This window comes from Phasianus colchicus, chromosome 4 (assembly GCF_987193195.1).
Source record: "Phasianus colchicus chromosome 4, bPhaCol1.hap1.1, whole genome shotgun sequence".
Taxonomy (NCBI): Eukaryota; Metazoa; Chordata; class Aves; order Galliformes; family Phasianidae; genus Phasianus; species Phasianus colchicus.
Genome location: NC_143439.1, coordinates 41,379,767 through 41,404,450, shown reverse-complemented (window position 1 = coordinate 41,404,450; position 24,684 = coordinate 41,379,767). Strand labels below are relative to the sequence as shown.

Genomic DNA, 24,684 nt, shown 5'->3' with positions numbered 1-24,684 from the left:
GTATTTTTTGTTACATCTGTTCCATGCATAGTCTGTCAGGTCACATCTAACGCTAATATTCCTTTGTCTTAGTTTATCAACCTCTTTGTCCATCATCTTGCTGTTCCTTTTGTCACTCTCTTCTTAGCAGGAGGTTTCAGGATACAATAAGGTTAGCGATTCCAGCTGGTTGCCAAATTACACAGAACAGTCATATACACTTAATGTTTTAATAGGTGGTATTTTTTTCCAGTATACGAACAGGAAGGGCGCATTGGTCTTTGGAGTTATTTCCGCTATCAGTTTCATCTACAATTCTATTTTAATAAGTTATTCAGCTCTACATTCTACAGTTTCTTTGAAATAATGAAAACACCATCTGTTCCAGAATACAAAGATGGTATTCTAAAACTAGTACCAATAAAACAGCAGTAGATTTATGCAAAATGTACCTTAACCCAGAAAACTACTTTCTTCTCTGCCATACCTAGCCATTTATGTGGCCAAAGACTCGAGTTATTAAATCGCAAAAATCAACAGGAAACAAAGGGGTTTGCTCTCTAATGTATTCACAGAGGATTGGTGTTTTAAACATTGTACTCAACTGATGTTTACACACTATTAGAGATGAATGTTAGAGAGCATCCAACTCTCAGCAGACCATCACTTCAAAGTATTTTTGTTTTCTGTTTCACAAGACAGCTGTCTGTTTTGCTTTCCTGTACTTGAGAGATGACAGTCATACGCTGTCCCTCAGTGAACATTCCCTTTCTAAGTCTTTCACACAGCAAAGCTAATGCAAACAGAAAACAATCAATTTTTGCCTTCAGAATTATGTAAACTGACCCAATACAAATCTTACCTGAATAATCCTTTGGCATTCAGTATATGACAAATACACTGACTGCTGGCTTACACAAAACATGGATAGCACACTAAATACACTTTGGTGGGGAATGAGCCATATCTTAAATGTAACCTAGATCCTATACAAATTGAATGCAACACAAGATTCATTTCATTTTTTTTAATATCACAAAATTAAAAAACAAAAACAAAAAACCTACAGCCCACTGCACATATGAGTAAAAAAAAGCTCCACAAAAACAAGACTATCAAAGTACTTAACTTGAAAATAGATCTTGAATGACTGTTAAGATACAGTATAGCTTAGCTCTTTTTCCCAACATAGCATCAATTCTCTAGATCATTCCTGAGACACAGGAGACTGAGTTTGTACTTAAATGCCTGAGTGATTATTTATCTTATTATCATTTGAAAGTGTATCATATTGTCAATGTTTAACCTCCTTAGAGAGGTGCTCAACCTGATAGCCATTTTTTATGGCTCCAAAGACTGTTATTATGGCCCTCTCCCTTCTCATCATGAAGCACTATTTCACATCCTGACAACTGTATTCCTGATTCCACAGCCATTATCACAGCTGTGAACCAAGATATCCAGTTCCAACACTCCTGCTACATGCAGGGACACATTCCACTAGAACAGGATGCTCAAGGCCCCATCCAGCCTGGCCTTGAACACAACCTTGCTGGGCAACCTGTTCCAATGTCTCATCACCCTCACAGTACAGAATTTCTTCCTAATATCTAGTCTAAATCTACCCTCTTCCAGTTTAAAGCCATTTCCTCTCTTCCTGCCGCTACAGGCCCTTATGAAAAGTCCCTCCCCAGCTTTCTTGTAGGCCCCCTTTAGGTACTGGAAGGCCTCTATGAGGTCCCCCTAGAGCCTTCTCTTCTCCAGGCTGAAGAATCCCAGCTCTCTCAGCCTGTTCTCATACGGCAGGTCCTCCAGCCCTCCGATCATCTTCACAGCCCCCTTCTCAACCCACTTCAACAGCTTCACGTCCTTGTGTTGGGGGCCCCAGAACCGGATGACACTTAAATCCTTCTCCTCAGGGCTGTTCTCAAGTCATTTTCTGTCCAACCTGTGTCTGTACTCGGGACTGCCCCAACGCAGGTGCAGGACCCTGCACTTGGCCTTGTCGAACTTCATGAGTTGGCATGGGCCCACCTCTGTAGCCTATCCAGCATGTCACCTGCACCATTCAGCTTGGCATCATCTGCAAACTTGCTGAGGGTGCACTTGATCTCAGTGTCACCTACAAAGATGTAAGATAACACCAGTCCCAACACCAATCTCTGAGGAATGCCACTCATCACTGGTTTATGATGTTTGCCTTTCCTCCATCTCTGAATAGTAGGGTGTTACTAAGTCATACTCACTTTGTCACGCACTACCTCTTGCAAGTTTTTTTTTTTCCTGCAGAACTCTAAGTCATCATTCCGTGCTGATCATTATACCTGCATGCCTAGAATCTTGCACTTACTGTTACTGAATTGCAAACCAGTTATTTAAAAGCATCTCTTTCCGTGCACTTCTAAGTCTTCTCCAATCTGCAGATTTAATGAGTGTACTCCAATCCAATATGAAAGTCACTCAATAAGAAATATTAACTAGACTCAGACCAACAGACCCTTGAAGGACACCACTCAACATATCCTTAAATTCAGACTAGCAAATACCAAATAACTAATCCCTCACTAAAGCCTACCAAGTGGCTCCCCAAATGGCCAGAATCATAGCATGGGAAGCCTGTTTAGAATCTTGACACAAGAGCTCTTTAAAATGTATTTTAGGATGCAAATTACAGCCCAGGGGGACACTCCAGTTACCAGCACCACCTAAGGCCATCAATCATACTGATCGTAATTTCCCTTTGTAATTTTTTGTAGTCCAACCATCAAGCAACCTCATGCTTGGTTGATAAATATTTTTTTAACCAGTATGAAAGTTTCAGTTTTTGCTTTAAGTTATATGCATCCCTCTATCATATCATATTTGTACCTATTTCTACCCCATAGCAATTATATTTCCATATTAATACTTATATAACTGTACATGTATCTGGGGAAGAAAATTTTAACACCAGAAAGATCGAAATAGTCAAAGATGACGTTACATACTCTTATACAATTTAAGTAGAGGCAGCATGTTTATGGCTCAGTATCTATGCAAACAACAAAATACTACTCAGTTTTCTTATTCTGAAATGAATGAGAAAGACAAGTTTAAGACGTATGAAATCTCTCTTCCATAGCAAATAGTTATCTTCTGTCTTGTGAAAATACCCAATCCTAATACCATCAGAGTCCTAACATTTAGCATGTATTAAAATTGTTGACTTCTTTGAGTGGGAAGAGACCCTTAAAGGTCATCTAGTGTAACACCCCTGCAATGAACAAGGACATTTCTACAGTTAGTTCAGCTAGTTCACGTTGCTCAGAGCCCTGCCCAGCCTGACCCTGAACATCTCCAGGGATGGGGCATCCACCACCTCAGCAGGCAACCTGTTATAGTGCCTCACTACTCCTATTGTAAAAAATACAAACAAAAAAAAACAAACCTTCCTTTTATCAAGTCTATATTTCCACTCTTTTAGTTGAAACCATTTTCTCTTGTTCTATCACAACAGATTCTGCTAAAGAGTCTGTCCCCTTCTTTCTTATAGCCCTCCTCTAGATACTGAAAGGCTGCTATCAGGTCTCCCCTGAGCCTTCTCTTCACTAGGCTGAACAGCTCCAGCTCTGTCATGGTTCTTTACATGTACAACAGGGACTTATCTCCCTCTACAGTACATAGAGAGTTGGGTTGGGCAGAACCATCTTGATCAATAGATCTTTGGGTACTGACCAACCAGGTGGGTTCTACCAAATGCTTATCCCAATGCTTAAGTGTTCCATCCACTCAATCTGTCTTTGCAGGAGAGGTATTCCACTCCTTGAATCATTTCTGTGCCCTCCCCGGACATGCTTGAACAGGTCTGTGTCTCTCCTTTACTGAGAGTTTTGTGCACATTTTATATTTTGTGCACATTTGTGAACAATATTCCAGGTGAGGTCTCACCAGTGCAGAGCAGAGGGGCAGTGTCATCTCCCGTGACCTGTTGGCCACACTGCTTTTGATGCATCCCAGAATACAGTTGGCTTTCTGAGCTGCAAGGGCACAGTGCTGGCTCACATCCAGCTTCCCATCCACCAGTACTCCCAAGTCCTTCTTAGCAGGCTGTGGTCAATTTCAAAATTGAGCACGTGAAAATAAACCTAGCTATGAGCTGTGACAAAAACACTTTCTGCCTGTTAATTCGCTTCCCAGTCTTCTGTTCATTGGCTCTACTAGTCGAAGCTTCAATTGGATCTTGCCCGAGAAATCAAAATCATAGAATCACAAGGTTGGAAATGACCTGTAAGATCATCTAGTCCAACCGTCTTCTCATTACCATTGATACCACAAACAAAACCATATCTCGTAGCTCCTCATCCAGGCACCTCTTGAACACTACCAGGGACGGCGAGTCCACTACCTCCCTGGGCAGGCCATTTCAGTGCCTGACCACTCTCTGAGAGAAAAAGTTTTTCCTCATGTCTAATCTAAATCTCCTCTGGCACAACTTGCAGCCATTTCCTCAGGTCCTATTCATTGCCTGGGAGAAGAAGCCAAACCCCTCTTCACCACAGCCTCCCTTCAGGAAGTTGTAGAATGCAATGAGTTCTCCCCTGAGCCTCCTCTTCTCCAGACTAAACAATCCCAGCTCCCTCAGCCACTCCTCATAAGATTTGTGCTCCAGACCCCTCACCAGTTTCATTGCCCTTCTCTGGACACACTCCAGGGCCTCAATGTCTTTCTTGTAGTGAGGGGCCCAAAACTGAACACAGTACTTGAGGTGTGGCCTCACCAGTGCTGAGTACAGGGGGATGATTACCTCCCTGCTCCTGCTGGCCATGCTATTTCTAATGCAGGCCAGGATGCCATTGGCCCTCTTGGCCACCTGGGCAAACTGTTGGCTCATGTTCAGCCAAGCATCAACCAACGCTTCCAGGTCCCTTTCCTCTTCACAATCATCCAGCCACTTGTTCCCAAGCTGCATGGGGTTGTTGTGGCCAAAATGCAGGACCCAATGTGTGCTCCCAAGTTATGAATGATACCATTAGCCTACAAAGCAGCAATCTTTTGCTGTGATAATTACCACACTACTTGGACAGAAGCTTTATTCTTCAATGGATCCTCACAGGACAAACTCTAATACATGAAACACAAGGAAAGCATGCAACATCAATCACTAATGCAATATGCTTGGCTTAGGAAAAAACAAACAAACAAAAAACCAACAAACACTTTCATTTCTAATTATTTCATCCTGTGCACATTATAACTTTAAATCCCTACTCAGAGTTCATAATATTTCCGTATTACCACTTCAGAGATTAGCTGAAAACAAATAGGTGCAATTCCATTTAGCGTTTCACAAATGCTTGGTTAATTCCTGGCCTTAATGAAAAACTACACTGTGTGCCAAGTTATACCATACTGTTGACACATTTGAGCCTTTTCTTTCACATCCTCAAATCCTACTTTAAATTCAAAAAGTCACCCATCACTCAGGGAAATGCTCACTCAGTAAGTGTATGTTGTAACTGACCTAACACACAGTTCAGTGCACAACCACATCAACCTTTACTCGAGGTATGATTCAGCCGTTCAGTCAGGGTTTCTCTCTTACACTCCTGTAAATTTGAAATGGTACTACAGTAAGGGAGAACATACTGTTAAGTATAAAAATTAATTAGAACTTCACATTTAAGTCAGTTTGCCCAGAAAGTCTACCAGGCAAAACAAAGTAATTTAAAGCCAGAGGCATGTAGTAGTAACTTGTATGTAGAGATTAAATTCCAATTCCAGCAGCCTTTTAAATATTCAGTTTCACAAAGTCTGCCTATGCAAGAGAACTTATGCACGTTTTTTTCTTGTAACTAACATCAGTCTCAAAACCAAAATATAGTTTTGACTCCAAAGTCTGCCTGCACCATAGCTTCACGTGGTTACAGACATCTGTTAGCATATGCAGCCAGTGCAGCAGCCAGGTAGACCCACCACCTGAACAGCCTGGACTGCTCCCAGAGTCCACAGTGGAAATTTTACTGGAAATACTATGGCCTGTCTTGGAAAAAAAAGAAAAAGGTAACAGCAAATATATATATATATATATATGTTACCTTTTTCTTTTTTTCTTTTTTTTTTTTTTTAATATATATATATATATATATATATATATATATATAAATCACACAATCCCTCCTGTGTTTCTCAGTGATTCAATTTTTCTCTGATCCATGGCACCACTGTTATGCTCTCCACATCCCACCACAGTTGACGCTGGACTTTCCCTGTGGTAATGCTGTGGCACTTTCAGATGTATTGGACACATCACTGTCAGAAGGCCAAAGATTAATGCTGGTACTTCCGTTAAGGCTCCTCCTACTGCCATCCTCGACTACTGCCTGCCTCGAATATTTTCCTGTCACTTCTCTTTCAGAATCCTTGGATGTGGCAGCAGCCATGCCTATGAACTTTCTCATGGACTCTCAAGCTCCCTGCTACCTGACACACACAGCAGATCCACCAGATAACCCAGGATACATTGTAGAAAGGGCTATAGTAAGACAACAACTACTCTATCTGATATTTATTTTCTTGGATCAAATGATTAATAGGACACTGAAAAGTATCATCATCTATTTTGCAAAGCATTCCCTTTCAATTTTTATAATAAAAACAAACAAACAAAAAAACAAATCAGTCACCTCCGTCAAAGAAACTTGCCAAATATTTGCATTGACTCTACTATGGATTGTGTCCGACAACATTGGAGAGAGGAAAAAAAAAACAACAAGAAATATATTCCATAATGTAAAACTATTTTTCAGTTTTAGTCAAGACTGTGAACTGAACTTCTCAATTTGTCTACTAAAATATGAAGGAGAAATACCTTTTCTACTTTCTGGAACTATCCTATTTACACCCTAAATTGTTCCATGCTATGACCTTTGGTGGAATATACATAGAGTTGACTTTGTTTATAATTCTACTAAGGCACTGCCCAGAAATGGAAGATCAGTGAAACTTTCTAGTATAAACTAACGTCTTGCAGCAGTCCCAAAGTTCTTCAGCAAAAAACCCAGAAGCAGCATCAGCTCACAAGAAAACATGGCCACTTGATATCATTCAGAACTTCTGAATACACTGATCCTCTCTTCAACGTTCAAGTTTCTACTCACTGGATTAGTGACAAATGATGGAAGATTCAGTACAGATTGGACAGCAGAGCACTGAAACAGTATTTCTCCACTTCCATCATGACTCCTAAGGGGATGGTCAGGAACCTGTAGTTACTTGGTAAAGTAACAACCAACCAACAATCCCTCACGTCACAGAAAACACCCATCACACTGTGAAATGCTATCAATCTGTCATACCTGTTCTATATTCATTCTGTACACCATCTGTCTCTTTTCAGGGAACCAGGTGCTCAACCATTACTGAAGAACTAGAGTGTTGTAGATTGCTCAACAGTAGCACAGTGACCTAGACACCGCATAGCAAAGTCATTACTGAATTTCCAGTCTCTTCAGCACAGTCAAGGATTTTAAAATTATTGTTCCAAATGCAAAATGTTATCTGAAACTTACCTGAAACTGGAAGGTGATGAGAGGGAGCAAAAGAAAAATCTGTCCACTAGAGAAAGGGAACATATTCCTGCCACAAAACACATCTGAGCATCTGACTTTCTCCACACACGTAGAGATAAAATAATTATTATCTCCAAGAAGCCTAGAAATCACAAATTAAAAGAAATCAACCTGCAAATTTTTGTTTTATAAACGGTATGGGAACTGCTGAATCACGGCCTGAACCTCTGATTGATCACCTGAGGCGAGCAATGAGTCAGCCAGGAGCACAGGTGAAGGCAATTCACCTGTGCTGCAGGAAGGGGTGGAGCCTGGCTCCACCTCTCCCAGACCCATGTAAGAGCTGACTACCATCTCTTCTGGAGATCTCTCCCTCTGGAGTTTCATAGTGAGCCCAGGATCCAGGTAAGCATTCTATCTGTTCTCTTTTGGTATAGTAATTGCTTAGCCAAACTCTCTGGTATATTTCATAATTATAGCATCTGTACGTACATTGATTATACAATAAACCAACAGTCTACTAAAGAAAAAGGGCTTTTTAGATTGAGAGAACTATACTGGGATATGTATGTATTCCCCCTGGGTAGGGATTTTAGTTAAGCTGCAACAAATTTTCTGAGTATGTTCTCAAACAGCTGAATTTCACCTGTTTAAAAGAAGGGAATGAAAGGGGAAAGCCCCATGCATATTCAGTCATATTTATATTTACAGTGAAAGTAGACACTTTTTTCTTAACACCTGATTTTCTGTCAGTTAACAAGTACTTGATCTGTAATTCTCACTTCACTGATGTCATTTTGATCCACTTCCTTTTGTGTTCAGTATTGTGGTAGTAAGAAATGACTAAGAGTCCAATCACTTTACTGTGATAGCAATGAGATTGCTTTTCCAATCTGAACTTGCTTTCTTTCCTGGGAAGCTGCTTTTGAAAGCTCTATTGTCAGCTAGGAAACATTTGTGACTGCTGGAATGGCTGCTGTGGGGCAACTGACCTCCATTTGTCCAATGTAACTGATAATGGAGCAGAATATAAAAGCCACCTTATTGGAGGTCAGTTTTCATGCTGTGAATACAATGCAGGCAGAGTCTCTCTTAATGACCTGGAATAGCTATGCTCTTTCACCAGTGAGTTAAGTGCTGAGGAACAACTTTGTCATTTCCAGTAATCACACTAATTACAGAGATGTCTCCCTCACCAACTGCCAGTATCCTAGAAATTGTCCAAATACACATACTGTTTTATTTGTTAGATTTATTAACTCTAAACACATGTTCATTCACTGGATAAGCTTGCTCTTGCAGTTCATGAACTGCAAAACTTTTGATGTTCATCTAAATATTTTGTCAGCAATGTGTAGAGGGATGCAGCATAACTGGCATTCACTTTAAATTATTTTAAAAACCTAACATATTTCATTCCAAAGCTGATTCTCCTCCAGCAATCTCAGAAACACGATTTACTGACTAAATTCAGTTTGTTCACTGTTAATGAAACTTGGTTTTATGGGCTTTGTTGCGGGTTGGAAGAGTGTGGAGAATGTACAAAAGCTGGTGTCTGATCATATGGCAAAGAAAGTTGATCTGGTTTCCTTCTTGTCATAGACCAGTGATGCTTTTGACTTTTTGATTGCAAGAGAAGGGGCAAGGTATCAAGAAATCAAATCTACACTATATTGTAGATGAAACATACTTTAGAAGCTGGATATTTTGTTATCTAGTCTTATGAGTGCACCAGCTTGGATGCATTAAAAAAGCAAGCAAAAAAAAAAAAAACTTCTTCAAATGCTCCAAGAACCTTATTAGGTACAGTATTTCATACCTAAACAAGAAAACTGACATTTCCACAGCTTCAGGTCTCTAGAACTTAGCTTAAGTGGCAGCTTCATAAATCCACATCCAAGCTGACTGTGGTAACTTTAAGCAAATTTCTACCTTGCTGGAAAAGTTTCATTGCCAAACTATGTAACCACTATAAAGGGATATGATGGAGCAATAAAATATTCATCCTATTTTACACAAAATACATAGGATGGAAGGAAGCACAGGAAGCATGGGGTGAGGAGAATCACTTAGCAGATCACAGAGGCCTCTTCACTGGAAAATGTTTGAAAATATTTAGTCTTCACAAATGTTTGTGATACTCGCTTTTAGTGTGACTTTATCTGTATCAAGGATAATTTCTCAAAGAACAAGAGAGCCCATCCAAGGGAAGAAAACTTCCAGGTTTCTCTCCAGTGCAAGGGCAGTTTCAAGGAGGATCCTAAAAAGCTTATTGTGGCAGCCATTTAATTTAAAGCACACTGTATAAGACAGTACATAAGTTTCTCATCATCATGCAACAGCTATACATGCTTACAGGAATGTAGTTAGTAAGCAAAATCTTCCCCAAAGAACAGGGCTGCCACCATGAGTAGATCATTCTAGAAAACCAACACTTATTTTGAGCTGTTGGATTTATGCCTTTTGACCTCTTTTGAGAAACTCTTATCCTAGCAGGCAGCCCTTTGAACTTCTAGAAATCTCTCAGCACAGTCAACAATTACATAGCACATCATAAACACACAAACGAGTTATCAGAGGTTAACGAATTCTACCTTGCTGCCAGTTCACAGTGATGTTTGCAAATAGAATCCACTTTCCTTGCTTTTAAAAATGCCTTTACTTCTCTTAATCTTATCTTCTGCACTAAACTTATTAAGTGTAGAACAATAAGGTTACAGGTAATGAGGGGACACCAAAAGAACTCACTGTGTTTTGAGTTCTAGCACTTCTCTACATAAGAAAACCCTGCAAGCTCCTTCTGATAAGCAAAATGTCTGTAATACTGCTTTTTTGCATGTGCAGTTTTAATTTTATACTAACAGGAAGTCTCAAAAAAGCCATCAGTTAGCCTAGTAACTCTACAATGAACTTAAACATGTGTATAGAGACAAAAAAAAACAAGACATGAGATATGCTAGAAACTGAACAGTTCCTCCACCTGTATCATCATGCATTATTCCTAGTTTTGCTAATTTGACAGAAATCTTTATTTTCCATTTATGGGGAAAAAAACAAAAACAACTTTAAGACAAAATTTGACTGCAAGAAAATAATTCTGTGTTCAGTCAGCGTTAACTTGCACTTCACACAGTTTTCACAGGAGTTCCAAGTAGCTGGTGAAGTGCTGCCAGGTGTGCTGAGCTCTGCTACCCTCACAGTGACACCTGGTGGGTTTTTCTGCATGCCCTCGATGGACTTCTCCCAACTGTGCTGGAAAACTCAGATTCCTGCATGGATCTGCCTTTTGCCTGCAGCGCACATCGGTGGCTTAGGCTTGCCAGGTGCACAGCGATGTGTGTGAGGAGATGAGTGTGCGACTGCCACCTTCACTGAACACCCTGCAACTGTCATTGCTGAGGCTCACTAGCAAGAAGTGCTTCAGCTGCCCATTCCTCTGGGCAGCAAATGTATTACTATTAGCTTTCCAACAACCTGGAGATCCTCCTGCACCTTTGATAAGGATTACAAGCTTTCCAGGACTTCAGATTTCAGCACCTAATTAAAAAGCTCCTCAAATCCTGCTTAATTCCTAGATCATCAACAGTTTCACAGGCGACCAATAATTACCTTCAAAGGACTTGCAAGACATTAGTATGTATCAGAAGATGCTATCAAGAGCAAATAAGGTACTGCCATCACAACCCTTCCCTCGTTTTTGTCTTTAAAATTTTTCTTGCGTAGTTAGTTTAATATTCACATGCTAGAATCAGCACATGGAAGATCAGGCCTTTAAACTTTAATTGTTAGTGAAAGCAGATTCCTGAGGATTAATGATGAACTTCCCCAGATAACTTATTTCTGTAACTAAAATATGAAAAGTCATTCACTATCCCAGCTTCATTCATGTCTATTGTAAAAAATGTCATCAACATTTTACGCATGTTACACATTTAATAAATATTATGCCAGCATGGGCCTTTAATTTGATGAATTAGTTTAATATACTTCAGCATTATATTTCAGAATAGTAAAATTACCCTTCTACAAAGTTTTCCTTTTCTTGAAAGTTTTAATTTCTATTTACAAAACTAGAACATTATAAATCACAAAGCACACCCAAGTACTATCAGTCAGCTTTGAACATTTTAAATCAAAGAAAAAGAAATCTTTAAACATTCCTATTCCAACTGGTTATAGATATATTTTATAAAACAAACTGTTGAAGAGCAACAAGAGCTTATTTTTTTTTAATTCTACAGAGGTATCCTCCAGTGCTTCATAGGGGGAGTTTAAGAGAGCTTAAGTCAGAATTCAGAAGGCCAACTTTGAGAGCAAAGTCCCACAAGAATACTGATGCAATAGAGCAACCAGTGTTGAAATGCATCAGCTGCACTGCTCCACTTGCACACAGGAACTTGTGGAATAGGGGATCAATGGGATTATTGTAACAAAATATCTCTGTCAAAACTAATCATATTGATCTTGTTTAGGAAGTGGTGCCAATAGCAGAAAAAATTACTTCTGGTACAATCTTCTTGGGGAAATGAACCAGATAATGTTCGTGTGAATGCATTTCACTTTTGTGTGTCAGTCACCTCCGTCTACCTACAGCTGGCCGCTCCATTCTCCAGCGTGTGAGGTAACGGCCAGCAGTCACAGCGCCATCACCTTCCTGTTCTGGTACTGGCATAAGGCTACTTTATCCCGTCTGCAGTCAGGCTGCTCAGAGAGGGGCTCCCTGACTGATCCCTTAGCAGGTGCTGAGAGAAAATGCATCTGCTAAGCTTGCAAAAGACTTCCTTTCTTGGATTTCAAAGCCAAGAGAGAATAAAACAAATTTATCTCTGAAAATGGACTATGAGCATAACGACTTATGAAGCGTTTATGATTTACGTACTTACATTTTTGTCTACCAGACTGAGCCACTGCAGCTTCCAGCACATCGGTTACGGGGCTGCTGGTAAAAGCTAAGCACCAGTGGAGCTACCTAAACACAGGCTGCTCTCTGCTCTTCTGGGAGCGCTGACAAACCAGAGGTGACCAGGGGCAACGAGCTCACAGCAGGGGCCGGCAGAGCCGAATTTAACAAGGGAAAACCGTGCTTGGGTTTCAGCCTCGGCTACTAACGCAAAGTGGGCTGAAGTCTCACCCGACCTTAGCACAGCACCCGCACGCCACGGAACTGCCCGCCTCACAGCCCCCAGTCCCCGCGCGGCTGCAGCCCGACTGCCGCCGCCCGCTCGATCACCGCCCCTCACAGCGATCACCGCCCCCTAGCGGCCGCGCGCACCGCGCGTGCGCATCGCGAGGGAAGGGGGAGGCGCTGCGTTTCTTCTCCGTCCGGGAGCGGTGCGCCATGGCCGGCGAGGTGAGGCGGCGTGCGGATCCGAACCCTTTTTCTTACGAGCGTAGCGGCCTTATCGCTTTTTCCCCTTTTTGTCCCCTAAGAACGCGCTTCCGGGAGGCGGTGCGGGGCTCGGCACCACTCGGGTCCCTCGCGCCGGGATGCCGGAAGCGGCGGAGGGCCGTGCGGGGCTGCTGGGCGGGCCGGGGGCGCTGCGGCTGGCGCGGCTGCACCGAGCGGTGGCGGTTGCCGCATCGCGCGCTGCGAGTTCCAAAGCGCCGTTCTGGGCGCGCGCTGTGAGCTTCAGGGAGATCCGAGCTGAGCCTCCGGGGTGACTTTTCCGTCCCCTCCCCCCAGCCGCCCGCCTGCCTGCCGGAGCTCACCGAAACGCGGGATTCGGGGCTGCCCCAGAAGGAGCCGCTTCCCGCGCGGAGCGGGAGGGCTGCCCGCGGGCCTTTCACGGGGCTCTTCCCCTCTTCTGCGGGAAGTCGGGCAGTGCTGCTGCAGGGTACCGATGCCTTTTGCGCTTCGTTTGTCGAATTCAGATTTCCTGCTGAAATCTGGCACGGTCAGCAGTCAGGGGTCAGCAGCTCGCATCTGGTCGCGGTTGCTTTTGTCATGTTTACCCGGGGTATAAAAAGCGGAGCAGGGGGCGGCCGTGTCCAGTCGCGGTGCCGTGGGCTGCGGGAATGGCGCCCGTGTGCTGTTTGGTAGGGCTGTAAAACTTCAGCTCCTTTGGGTTGGCAGCAGTCACTTCTGCATGCTTTTAGCCGAAGGAAGTGCCTGCAGCTGTGCTGTTTCACCTACCTGGCAGTGTGGGGTAAAAAGTGCTGCAGAAAGCCATAAAGTGCCCGTTATTTTGTTGTATGTGGTTGATGAATCGGGTGCAGCAAACTCAGAATGTCTGGGAGCTGCTGTTTCTTCCAGGCAGCGAGACATCAGTAAGGCTGGGTGTCTGTGTGGATGATCTTGGGAGGTTGCATGAAGCCCACAGGAGCACCATGGATAGAACACACCTGAATGCCATTTTTCAATATCAACTAGTAGTGCACAGTACTTCATCTTTTCGGCCATCGTAGCAATGAGTCCTTCTTGGCATGAAAGAAAATGGGTGCAAGATCAGTTCTGGTATAACCAAATTATTCCAAAATATATGGTTACTGTTCTGGACTAGATTGTAGAGGGGCCTCTTCCAAGGCAAGCAGGTGAGCAATGGCATTCCTTGTCAGGCTGTATGCTTATAGATAAGGCCCTGAGCTTGATTCTACAACTCTCACAGGTATCCTGCAGGAAATTACTGTACATTGCATTGTCAGAAGGATGGATCTAACAGAAGGCAAAATATGGACTATTTGATACCCTGCCTATTTTCTCCTTCTCTTATTATATTTTTGCTCAGTAAGAGACTAACATTCAAATTCCACATCTTAGTTCACTCGTTAACTTTGTAAAATGTAGGGCAATTAAGTCTTTGTGCTGAAATCACATATTTCAGACGTGGCATTCTTCCCAAAAGCTACTTGCCTTTCTCTCACTTCTTTGCTTGGCTGAACAAGAATTAAATTTAAATGAAACAATCAATGTTCTGTCCTCTTTTTATTTTGTTGTCTTTTAGGTTATTAAATGCAAGGCTGCTGTTGCCTGGGAGACAGGTAAACCTCTCTCTATTGAGGAGGTGGAGGTCGCTCCGCCAAAAGCTCATGAAGTCCGCATCAAGGTAATTAAATTGGTAACTGTATGCATTATATTTTGGAACATTGAGTATTAAAGCTGTTTGTTTACCAACAGAGGAAATGTTGAATGAAAAGTGTAAAGCCGACTGAGTTGAGAATGAACTAACAAAGAAGAAAATTATGGGGTTTAGATCTTCTGTTTATGGAAAACATTTTTAATTTCTATTGGTCTTAATTCAGTCTGGTCTAAAAATTATAGCTAGACCTGGGAATCAAGAATTTCAAATTTGGGAACCCAGCTTGCATTGAGAAGACTTGGAGTACTAATTCCTAGCTTGAGGAAACTAGATGACATGTTTTGCCTGTTTTAACATCAGGATGTAGTTGATGGAAATGAGAAGATGAACCATCATAAATTTCCTTTTTTCAGAGTATGATGTACCACCTGCCTTGCCAGGAATGAAAGTAAGCTTGTTGTATCACAAACATTGCTTGGATCAGAAAACTTCTATTGGCAGTTTTTCTGAATTACTAACCAAAGGGAAATATTGAAACCTGTGTTACTATTTTTCAAGATGCCTGAGCCTATATATTTCTTTACAGATAGTTGCCACTGCTCTCTGTCACACTGATGCCTATACTCTGAGTGGTGCTGATCCTGAGGGACGTTTCCCCGTGATTTTGGGTCATGAAGGAGCAGGAATTGTAGAAAGTGTTGGGGAAGGAGTAACAAAAGTAAAGCCAGGTAAGAAAATACCTGGCATCTTGCATGTTTTATGATTTCCTTAGAAGTGTCACTTTACTAGAAGATCAATTGTCAAATCTGGCTACTCACATGATATATTGCAGGAATTAATATATTTTATTTTAGGGTGTATGTGCATGCATTCCTTTTGTCTGTGAGGGATAATGCTAATTATTCGATGTGCTCTTGGTTTAATGATTGGAAGACTCCAGATTTCTTACTTGAGTTTGGATCAATATGATGAGAAGATTTTTTTGTTTTTCCAAGTGATAGTTATCACCTGTTGTTTTCATTAAAGAGCTTAACAGTGTTCAGTTGTGTTTCAGTTAGCTTGAGGTTGTTTTGTTTTACAGTCATGTTCCTATTTGTTCTGGAATGATAAACTTCTGATTAGCTTTCTGTTCAGGTGTGAGAAAGTGTTCTAGCTAGCACTCCATAAACAGTGCTCCTCTATACTCTAAGCAGTCTCTAACACAGAGAAGTTTTAAATGAGCAGCTGCTTCACTTTTCTCCTAAAGCCTTCATGACTCAGTAATAGGCAATTTTTTATTTTTTTTACTAGGGGATACTGTTATCCCTCTATACATCCCCCAGTGTGGCGAGTGCAAGTTCTGCAAGAATCCTAAAACTAATCTGTGCCAAAAGATCAGGTCTGTATGCTTTTTGTCTTGACACACAATCTAGTAGCTGTTGAACATATACCCGTTCTAGTTTTCAAAAGTAATTGACGGATTCTTTGAGAAGTAGAACTCTTGGTGAATCATTTTATGAAATGGAAAGTATATGCTTTAGGGTGACAGTTATAAATTACTCTATGTTCTTCCTGAATATTTCTTGAATAAATCCTTTTGTTTTCACACTTGTGAAGATGAAAGCTGTTAGCTTCTTTCTGCAGCTTTGAAAACATAAATGCTCTGATTCAATATTTAATCCATACTTAAGGGAAATACTTTAAAGAATTTAGCTCTTGGTGCAAACACCAGGGGTTTTGAGTCGTACAGAATTACAGAGAAAGTTGTTTTTCCTGAACACCTGCTTCCCTGCTGAACTTCTAGCTGGTAAGCAGTAGAGGTGGTAAATCAAAGAAGGGAAGGATTCTCAGTCATTGGGACAGATGTACCATTAATATTGTTTGATAGGTGGTCTAGCTTGGATGCAGTAGGTAGAACCAAGTGGTACTACGATGAGTTCTGGTGATGAGGGAGAATATCTGTCTTTGGTCACTATCTTCAGCCCATAGGAATATGGTATTTCCTTTCATAAATTAAGAGCTGCTCTCCATACCTTTCATGCTTTAAAGTTACTCTGCTGCAATTTCAGTGGGAAGTTCTTTGTTTCACCCAAGCATGCTGCCGCTCTGGTAGCAGCAGGCCACAGGAATAACATGACCACTATTTGGGCACTGTTTAAATTCCTATTTAAAAATAAGTGAGATTACAGCGTAGATTCCATTCTGAAGAAAACAGTCTTGCAAAACCAAAGGCTAGAGTGACATAACTACAGGTGCTACACCAGGGAAGTGGACTGAAGGAGGTGAAGATGGGAGTATGGCACTCCCATCTTGTGGCACAAGCAGCTAGGATTGGTAGTGTGCTGAAAAAGTCCGCAGTTCTTTCTGTGCTTCCTTGGAGGAATTAACAGCACAAAGTGTTAGGAATTTAGTGTCTGATTTCTGTCAACTTACGATTTATTGCAATGTTTCAAAAATCTATGGTGCAATTATGTAACTACACCTTTAAGTAGACTTAAAGGATACTTTCTAGTGAGATTGATTACTGCTAAGGACTCTGACTACTTTCCTGTCTTTGCCTTAAGAGTTACTCAAGGGAAAGGACTCATGCCTGATGGTACCAGCAGATTCACCTGCAAAGGAAAGCAGATTTACCACTTCATGGGCACTAGCACCTTCTCAGAATACACGGTGGTGGCCGATATCTCAGTAGCTAAGATAGATCCTGCAGCACCTCTCGATAAAGTGTGCCTTCTGGGTTGTGGCGTCTCCACAGGCTATGGGGCTGCTGTTAACACTGCTAAGGTAAAGGCTATGGTTGCTTCTGGCCTTTCTCTGCAACTGTATCTGAGCCAAAGTACACTAACACTTCAGGGACTACATTGGACTGGAACTATGATGTACAAGTTTTCTGGGTTTTAATGCTCTTTAATTGATGAAGTTTAACTAAGAATTTCTAACATCTCCATAAAGGCCAGATCAGATTAGAAGAAAATTAGAGGAAATGCACATAAAAGATTCTGCATCGTTTTTTGATACCAATCTTTCTAGAAATTACCAAGTCACCTTAATCTCGGTGCAAATCTGTCTGATAATTTCAAAGATCAGGGAGCAAAAGAAAGCTGGTAAGTGAGTGCACATGAGGCTTGGGCAGGTTTTGGAAGTGGAGTCTGGGCAAAAAGGAAAGCCTGGCACTTGAAGAGTTCTTATGTGAACTTTCCATGGAGTTTGCCTTATCTAAGTTTTAAGGTCTTGTAGCTATTGTATTTATCCCCACTTTTTGTTCGTAATAGATCTTTAAACCACTCATAGAAAGGATGAATTTTCTCTGTTGCTCATGGCTCTTTATTTTTCACCTAGGTGGAACCTGGCTCCACATGCGCAGTCTTTGGTTTAGGAGGAGTTGGGCTGGCAGCTATTATGGGCTGTAAAGCAGCAGGAGCATCCCGTATCATTGGCATTGACATAAACAAGAATACCTATGCCAAAGCCAAGGAGTTTGGAGCTGCTGAATGCATTAGCCCTCAAGACTTTGAGAAGCCCATACAGGAGGTGCTGGTTGAAATGACTGATGGTGGTGTAGACTACTCATTTGAGTGTGTTGGTAACGTTGGAGTCATGGTGAGTGTTTGCATAAATGCAGCACCTGGGGGGTGGTTAACTAGGTGCCACTTAGTTGTTCAGCTGAATAGGAAAATGAGTTGCTTTCTTGTTACAGAAAACATGCCATGGTAATTCATTAGTTTATTTTTAAATAGTAATGGTAACTACTATGACTAAAAAGGATAGTTTATATCCAACCCTAATGTAAATGCTACTTCTTAGGTTAAAATAGTATTCTTACACTATGCAAACATTTTCTCTTTGAAATCATTTTAATTAACAAATACAATATGAAATATACTATACAACGAATAGTAAAATCTCAAGGACTGCTAAGTATCTCTCTTCTTTCTCAGATAGTTAATTTAACCTTTAGAAACAGTGAGTGTAAAGCTAGGTTTTCAGGAATGACAACAAGATTGCTAAGCTGTCAGCTGCACGGTCTATGTGGTCTCTGCTTAGTTTATCCCAGCTCCCAGTAGGAGTTCACAATGACTTCTCTGGAAGCCAGACAGGAAATAAAAAGAACAAAGTGAATCGCTAGCAGACTAAGGAGTCTGAACAAATGGGAGACTTGATGTAACTTTCACTGTATTTTTACTGTTCCTTAAATTATTAATGTAGCAATTCATTAACTGAGGGAGAGGAATTTAAATCTGTGCCAGTCTAAGCAGTGAAAGCATTAGCTATACATGCTCTGTTTTGTCCTGTCCATGTGTGAAGAGGGCTGCCTTGGAAGCCTGCCACAAAGGCTGGGGAGTCAGTGTGATAGTTGGAGTAGCTGCTGCTGGTCAGGAGATCTCAACACGGCCGTTCCAGCTGGTAACCGGTCGGACATGGAAAGGGACTGCATTTGGAGGTAACTCTTTTGCTTTGGGGATAAAATTAATTTACAAAATGTGAAAATACTTTGTCTGATACTCCTATAAACAGGCTGCATGCACACTGGTATGACATATCACATATTTCAAAGAGAGAATATAGCCATACAACCATAAAATTCTAAGGGAAATGATGTAGCATAATTGCTTTCTTATCAGCTGGAGGGTGGGATGTAGTAAAATGACCTTTGTGGAGATGGGAGTTCACATAAATGTGTTGTGTTGCTTAGTCAGTAAGCAGATTGTGGGGCTAAAGTGGGAACTTTTTATTGTAAAGCTCTTTTATAACTAGCAACAATTTCTTGAGATTCCAGAAACCTGTTCATAATTTTAGTTACCAGTAATTTGGGGATTCAGTAATTCTGAAGCTCGTGAAGTATCCAAACTTGATGGACTTCTATATAGAGCTCTTTTTCCAAGTAATACAAAACTTAGTTGGCTTATAAAGGTCTGTTGAGGGGATGATGGAGAAGCCTAGTACAAGATTTTCTAGGTGAGGACTGTTGAGTTTTGAAATACTAATGAAGGGTTTGTACTCTCCTTTCATTCCTTATTCACTGCTTTAGTAGAGCAGGAGGGACAGACAGCAGGAATCTCTGTTCCTTTTCAGAATTATCAGACAAACACCCACATAAAGATTGTTATGTTTTCCTCCCTGTTTGTTCAGAGGTGGGTGGAAAGAGCAAAAACAAATGTGTTTGCTGTCTTTCAGGCTGGAAGAGCGTAGACAATGTACCAAAGCTGGTGACTGACTATATGTCCAAAAAGATCAAAGTAGATGAGTTTGTGACTCACACCCTGCCTTTCGACAAAATTAACGAGGCTTTTGATCTGATGCATGGAGGAAAAAGGTAATGTTCATAACACTGAAAAGCGTAGATATTTCTTCAGGGGACAATGTCGGGGTAGGGCATATACTGTGGCCATTCATTCTGAGACAAATACACTTTATCTGAGCTTCTAAACACATGCCAAATCAGAGGCTGAGAAAAAAGCAAGCAGCATATTAGGAAAATACACAGGTAAAGGGGATGAGCTATTCTTAGCTTTGTATTTCCAAAACTACTGCCAAAGCATTCCTTCTTAGAAAGACAGAGATCAAAATACAATTTTTTAAAATACATTTTTATAATTATTAAACCATGAGTCTAATTTAGCAGCTATGCTGAAATGTACTATTTAGTTATTTTCAAGCAATTACTTAAGATAGATTACCAGCAGAAAGAGTCACTTAAGAGACGGCTTTTAATAGGCTACTACTTCAAGTATTTTCTCTCTGGTTTGAACTGGAGTAGAATGCTAATATGAGTTTGCACTTCTTAATAGGGTCAAACAGCTTTTACAATGGCTTCTTCCTTTATTAAGATAAACAGCAATTTGAACTGTTCACACTGCAAAGTTCTGCAATTGACTGCAAATGGTGGGGGGAAAAAAAGCAGTGTAAGTTACTTAAAATATTCCAAGTTGCCAAAAGAGGGAATGCCTGTAAACATTAGTTTTCCTCATAGGTAATTTGGCTAGTTACTGAAAACTGACACACATCATTTGAAAAGCTTTCCTGCTGAGTATATCTTCTTTGGGAACAGAGTAAAGATCAAGGATAATGAGCATTATCAACACTTCTAGGCAAGTTTTTAAATAAATATTTGTAAGAGATATAATTTCATTCTTAGAAAAAAATAGAAATTAAATGAGAGTATGTCTTAGCATACTTGAAAACTGACATATTTGTAACTCTTATTTTTTTCTTTTCCATTTTAAGCATTCGAACAGTTCTAAAGCTTTAGAACCAGCCATGAACCTTCCAGTTGGCCAGCCATGTGGTAACTGTCCTTTTATAATGGAGTTTCTGACAAGGAGTAGGACCCTGCAACTGAAAACTCACTGGGACTTGAGGAAGATTTTAGGAGTAGCATTCTAAATATTAAATGACCTTTTCTGGGAAAATAAAAATCACAGGGTAGGGCTACATAAATAACAAATACTGGTTTTGGAACTTTTGTACCAGTTCCTCAAATGTAATTGTGTCTAACTCAATTTACCTAATAAAAGCATATTTCTAAACAGTGTTGAAATTGTTGATCATTAAGACATTGATGGCTGTATCTTATTGTTTTCATTAGGTGGTTTTACAGTATATGGATGAGCATTTTTCAAACTAAACAGAAAATGATGGGGGAATTCATTACGCCAGATGGTTTGCTAAGCATAACAGGATTGAGAAGCAGCATCAATGTGCTGCAACTGCACAGAGAGGAGTAAAAACTGTAGCAACTGGCAAGCTTTTGAGGCTGCTCAAGGACTACGAAGGACCTACTACCCAGCTCTACTGTGAAGCCAACTAGGAGAGAGAGCAGACTGGTTGGATGAATGACCTAAAAAATGTCTGTGTACTCACATTTCCTTGGAAAGTCAAGTCTACATTCTGCCTTATTTCCAATCTGGCTCATTACAGTGACCAAAGGCAGGATTTTTGTAAAGTTGATAGCATAAAACTACTTTGTTGACTTGCCCTATTGGTGTTACCTCCAAGACTTCAGTAGCACAGAGAAAATTCTGCTATTTCCTTAAACTTACTGGCAACTGAAGAAGCATTTGCAGCCAGTACTACAAAAAACAAACAAACAAAACCACCAAAACCCCAACAACTGTAGTAGATACAGCTTGTGTTTGTTATTTCTAAGTAGTCAGAAATGGGGTCATGCTATTGAAGTAGGGAGTCAGAGGAGAGCAGTAAAGGACTGGGTCCAATGAAGGAATCAGGGTTCTTTTTGTTTATTTTTTTGCAGTTGCTGGTGTTGTTTTAAGAGCTTTAATTTGAAATTGTAGGTTTTCTTAACCTACGGCTGATATAATCTGACTAGTTACAACTTAGTAGAATTGAAACCTGGAAGCAGTGCAGCAGGTCTGGAAAAACAGGCAAAGAAACAAACTGCAAAGCAGAGGCAGAAAATCTACCTAGTTTAAAAGAAGGTTATATACATAAAAAGCCAAGGATGCTTGTTAAGTTCCTTTTTTTTTTTTTTCTTTTTTCCTTCTCTCTAAGGGATGCTGGTCAAAACAACTGTTCAGAAAACAGAATGCAAACAGTAATCGTCTTAGGGATAAGAGGCATTTTTCTTCTAGTAATTGCCTTGTCCTAATACACTGCTATACAACTGGGACAATTACATCATTTCCATTTGTTATTGGAAAGAGATCCTGAAAGCATTCTGAAAACAGTTGAGGTAGCTGCATTTCTAACTTTATTTCAGACTGACTAAACAACAAATAAACTAACTCCTGTTAAATGTCATAAGAATTGAATTTTAAGCAACTAGGAAAAAACAAGAAGTTAATTTCTACCAGAAAAGCATGCCTTTCCATATAGCAGTGAGATGATTCCCAGTACCTTATAAGCCCCTTCAATACTGGCTGAAAATTAGATAATTTAGAAAAAAAGAACCTTACTTTTAATAAGTAGTTTCCAATAGGGCACTCTGAAACAACAGGATTATATCAATATGGCATTCACTTAGCATTTTAGCAAGCCTCATCTTCCTAACTGATGCAACAAAATTAAAGCATTTATAACAGTTGTTCCTCTAGGTTTCATGAGACTACACAAGCATGTTGTTTGGATTATATTATTACTCTCGAGAATCTGTAGCTTACTATGTTTATGGAAAGCCAGTCTTATGACACCAGGGTAAGACAAAGAAAGACATTCAGCAACACAAGAATTAAAAGACTTGCAGCTTCCTCTCAGGCTAGAGAATTGATGTCCTACTTGTTGGAGTTTACAGACTATTTTGTCCTGCAAAACTGTTAAGTAAAGGGATTGTCTTTGAAGTTCCTCATGTGAGAGGAGCTCATTAACACAGTCTCTTCGTCATACCCCATTCTCAGTGACTGAGGTACTGTACTATAAGACTATAACTGTCTTGCCAATTGTGAGGACTGCAATGAACAAAACTTTTCCACGAAATGACCACACATTAAATGTGTATGAATGCTGCTAGCTGTCACATAAAAATGCAGCAGCAGCACTAAAATGTCACTTGTTCCCTGTTCTCATGCTCTTATTTTTATTCAACATTACCTATTGCGCATCTTCTCAAATATCCATATGGGTTTTTAAAAACAATATGAACACTTTCAGTACTGTCTTGTATGATTCTTGAATTGGAGGTGATAGTAAAGGGAAAATACTTCAAGAGATTGTTTAAGAGAAGACTGTACAATTGTATTTTTTGCAAGAATTGATGGGGAAAAAAAAACAATTAGAAAATTCGTGTAAGGTTTTTTGTTGTGTTGTATTTTGTAGTGGATAGCAACTTCTGTAAGAATGAAAAATAGATCATTTCCCAAATCCAATAAGCACAAGCACATAACATTCAAGCAAAGCTATGGCTAGATAGGTGAAAAAGGTCTTTCACAACATTTTTATTAAATAATTCTGTTCTCCAGGCTGACGTGTTACCTGTCTCATGTTCAAAGAACAGGTGTAGATGCTGTCCAAACTTTTCACTTGTTTAAAAATACTGCAACAGTATGAACTCAGTAGAAACAGTTTTCTTACTGCAATTTCAATTTATAGACAGAAATGCATAGCATCATAGGTTACCTGTGGTGTAAACTTGCAGTGCTAAATTTGGTTGTATTTTTGCAACAACAAAGAGGTATCCACGTTACACATGCACAGGTTTAAGTATGATTTTTAACTGGCTGCATGCATCTACTAGTAGGCTTGCACTAGTGCAAGCAAACCTGGAGAAACCTTGAGAATGCTATTTCTAGTTTTGGATCACAAAAAATGTGATATCTGTTAAAAGCAGCTGCAATTTTTATTTTATAGAACAAAAATGAGGCCCCCCCCCCATCACACACGCACACACACATAGAAAAGGCAAGACCACTGTAACCATTCACATGAGTGAGATGGTGGGCAAACCTCCAGGATAGTCCTCTCAATACATTACATTTCATTCAACACAGGTAATTCCACTCAGAGTACTACAGTATGTTTTGTTAAAATCTATACACACGCATACACACACACACACACACACACTCTATGCATCATTTCAGGTCACTTTACTGCATAATTAAAAAAATAATAATAAAGGTAATGAAAACATTGCAATGATACTCTTACAGCAATGGAGGTCTGAGGCACTCAGGGCAGAGAAGACGTTTCTGGTAAATTTAGTATTTGGTAGTATCCATGTCAGTCCAGTTCCGTGAAGCACAAAAACGTTTTCCCCATCTAAATTCTGCATTGCCAAGGGCATGCAGTACCTCATGCTTGGATCTAATGTGACAACAAATTCACTAGATACCTTGTAAAAGGTGTATTTCATGCCCACAATTGTATTATTTAATGTCTGCATTGGTTTAACTATTTCTTGCATTACAATGATGTAAGATATTAAGCCTGCAGTGGGGTCTGAAAAAAAAATTTCATTACAATTCAGAAAAGAAAAAATAAATCCCCTCAGCAAAGACACCAAAGATAATGGGAAGGAAGTGAGCAGGGGAAAAGAAAGGGTACAGAGAAGACAGAGGCTTAATGTAGGCTCCTTAAGGTGACAGTTACCAGCTGATCATGACCCACAGATAGACAAGAAAAAAGTGCATATGTACTAAAATTAAGATAGCCCATTGTACAGTCTGAGGGAAAAGATCAGTTTTCCTATGCCCCTCTAAGACTTTACGCAG

General features: G+C 40.3%; 1 protein-coding gene across 1 annotated transcript; it reads left to right on the top strand.

The window, feature by feature from the left end:
* Nucleotides 1–12,763: 12,763 nt before the first annotated feature.
* Nucleotides 12,764–21,048, top strand: LOC116239125 (alcohol dehydrogenase class-3). The gene is made up of 9 exons (XM_031609146.2): nt 12,764–12,876; nt 14,468–14,569; nt 15,129–15,270; nt 15,833–15,920; nt 17,086–17,305; nt 17,861–18,121; nt 18,827–18,962; nt 19,697–19,835; nt 20,747–21,048. The coding sequence occupies exons 1-9, from the start codon at nt 12,865–12,867 to the stop codon at nt 20,769–20,771; spliced, it is 1,125 nt and encodes a 374-aa protein (XP_031465006.1). The 5' UTR covers nt 12,764–12,864; the 3' UTR covers nt 20,772–21,048.
* Nucleotides 21,049–24,684: the final 3,636 nt, after the last annotated feature.

What these genes read in the sequence shown, in the direction of transcription:
- LOC116239125 (XM_031609146.2), top strand. An exon ending in AATCTGTGCCAAAAGATCAG is followed by an intron (nt 15,921 to 17,085) that starts GTCTGTATGCTT and finishes CTTTGCCTTAAG; the next exon opens with AGTTACTCAAGGGAAAGGAC. An exon ending in CTGCTGTTAACACTGCTAAG is followed by an intron (nt 17,306 to 17,860) that starts GTAAAGGCTATG and finishes TTTTTCACCTAG; the next exon opens with GTGGAACCTGGCTCCACATG.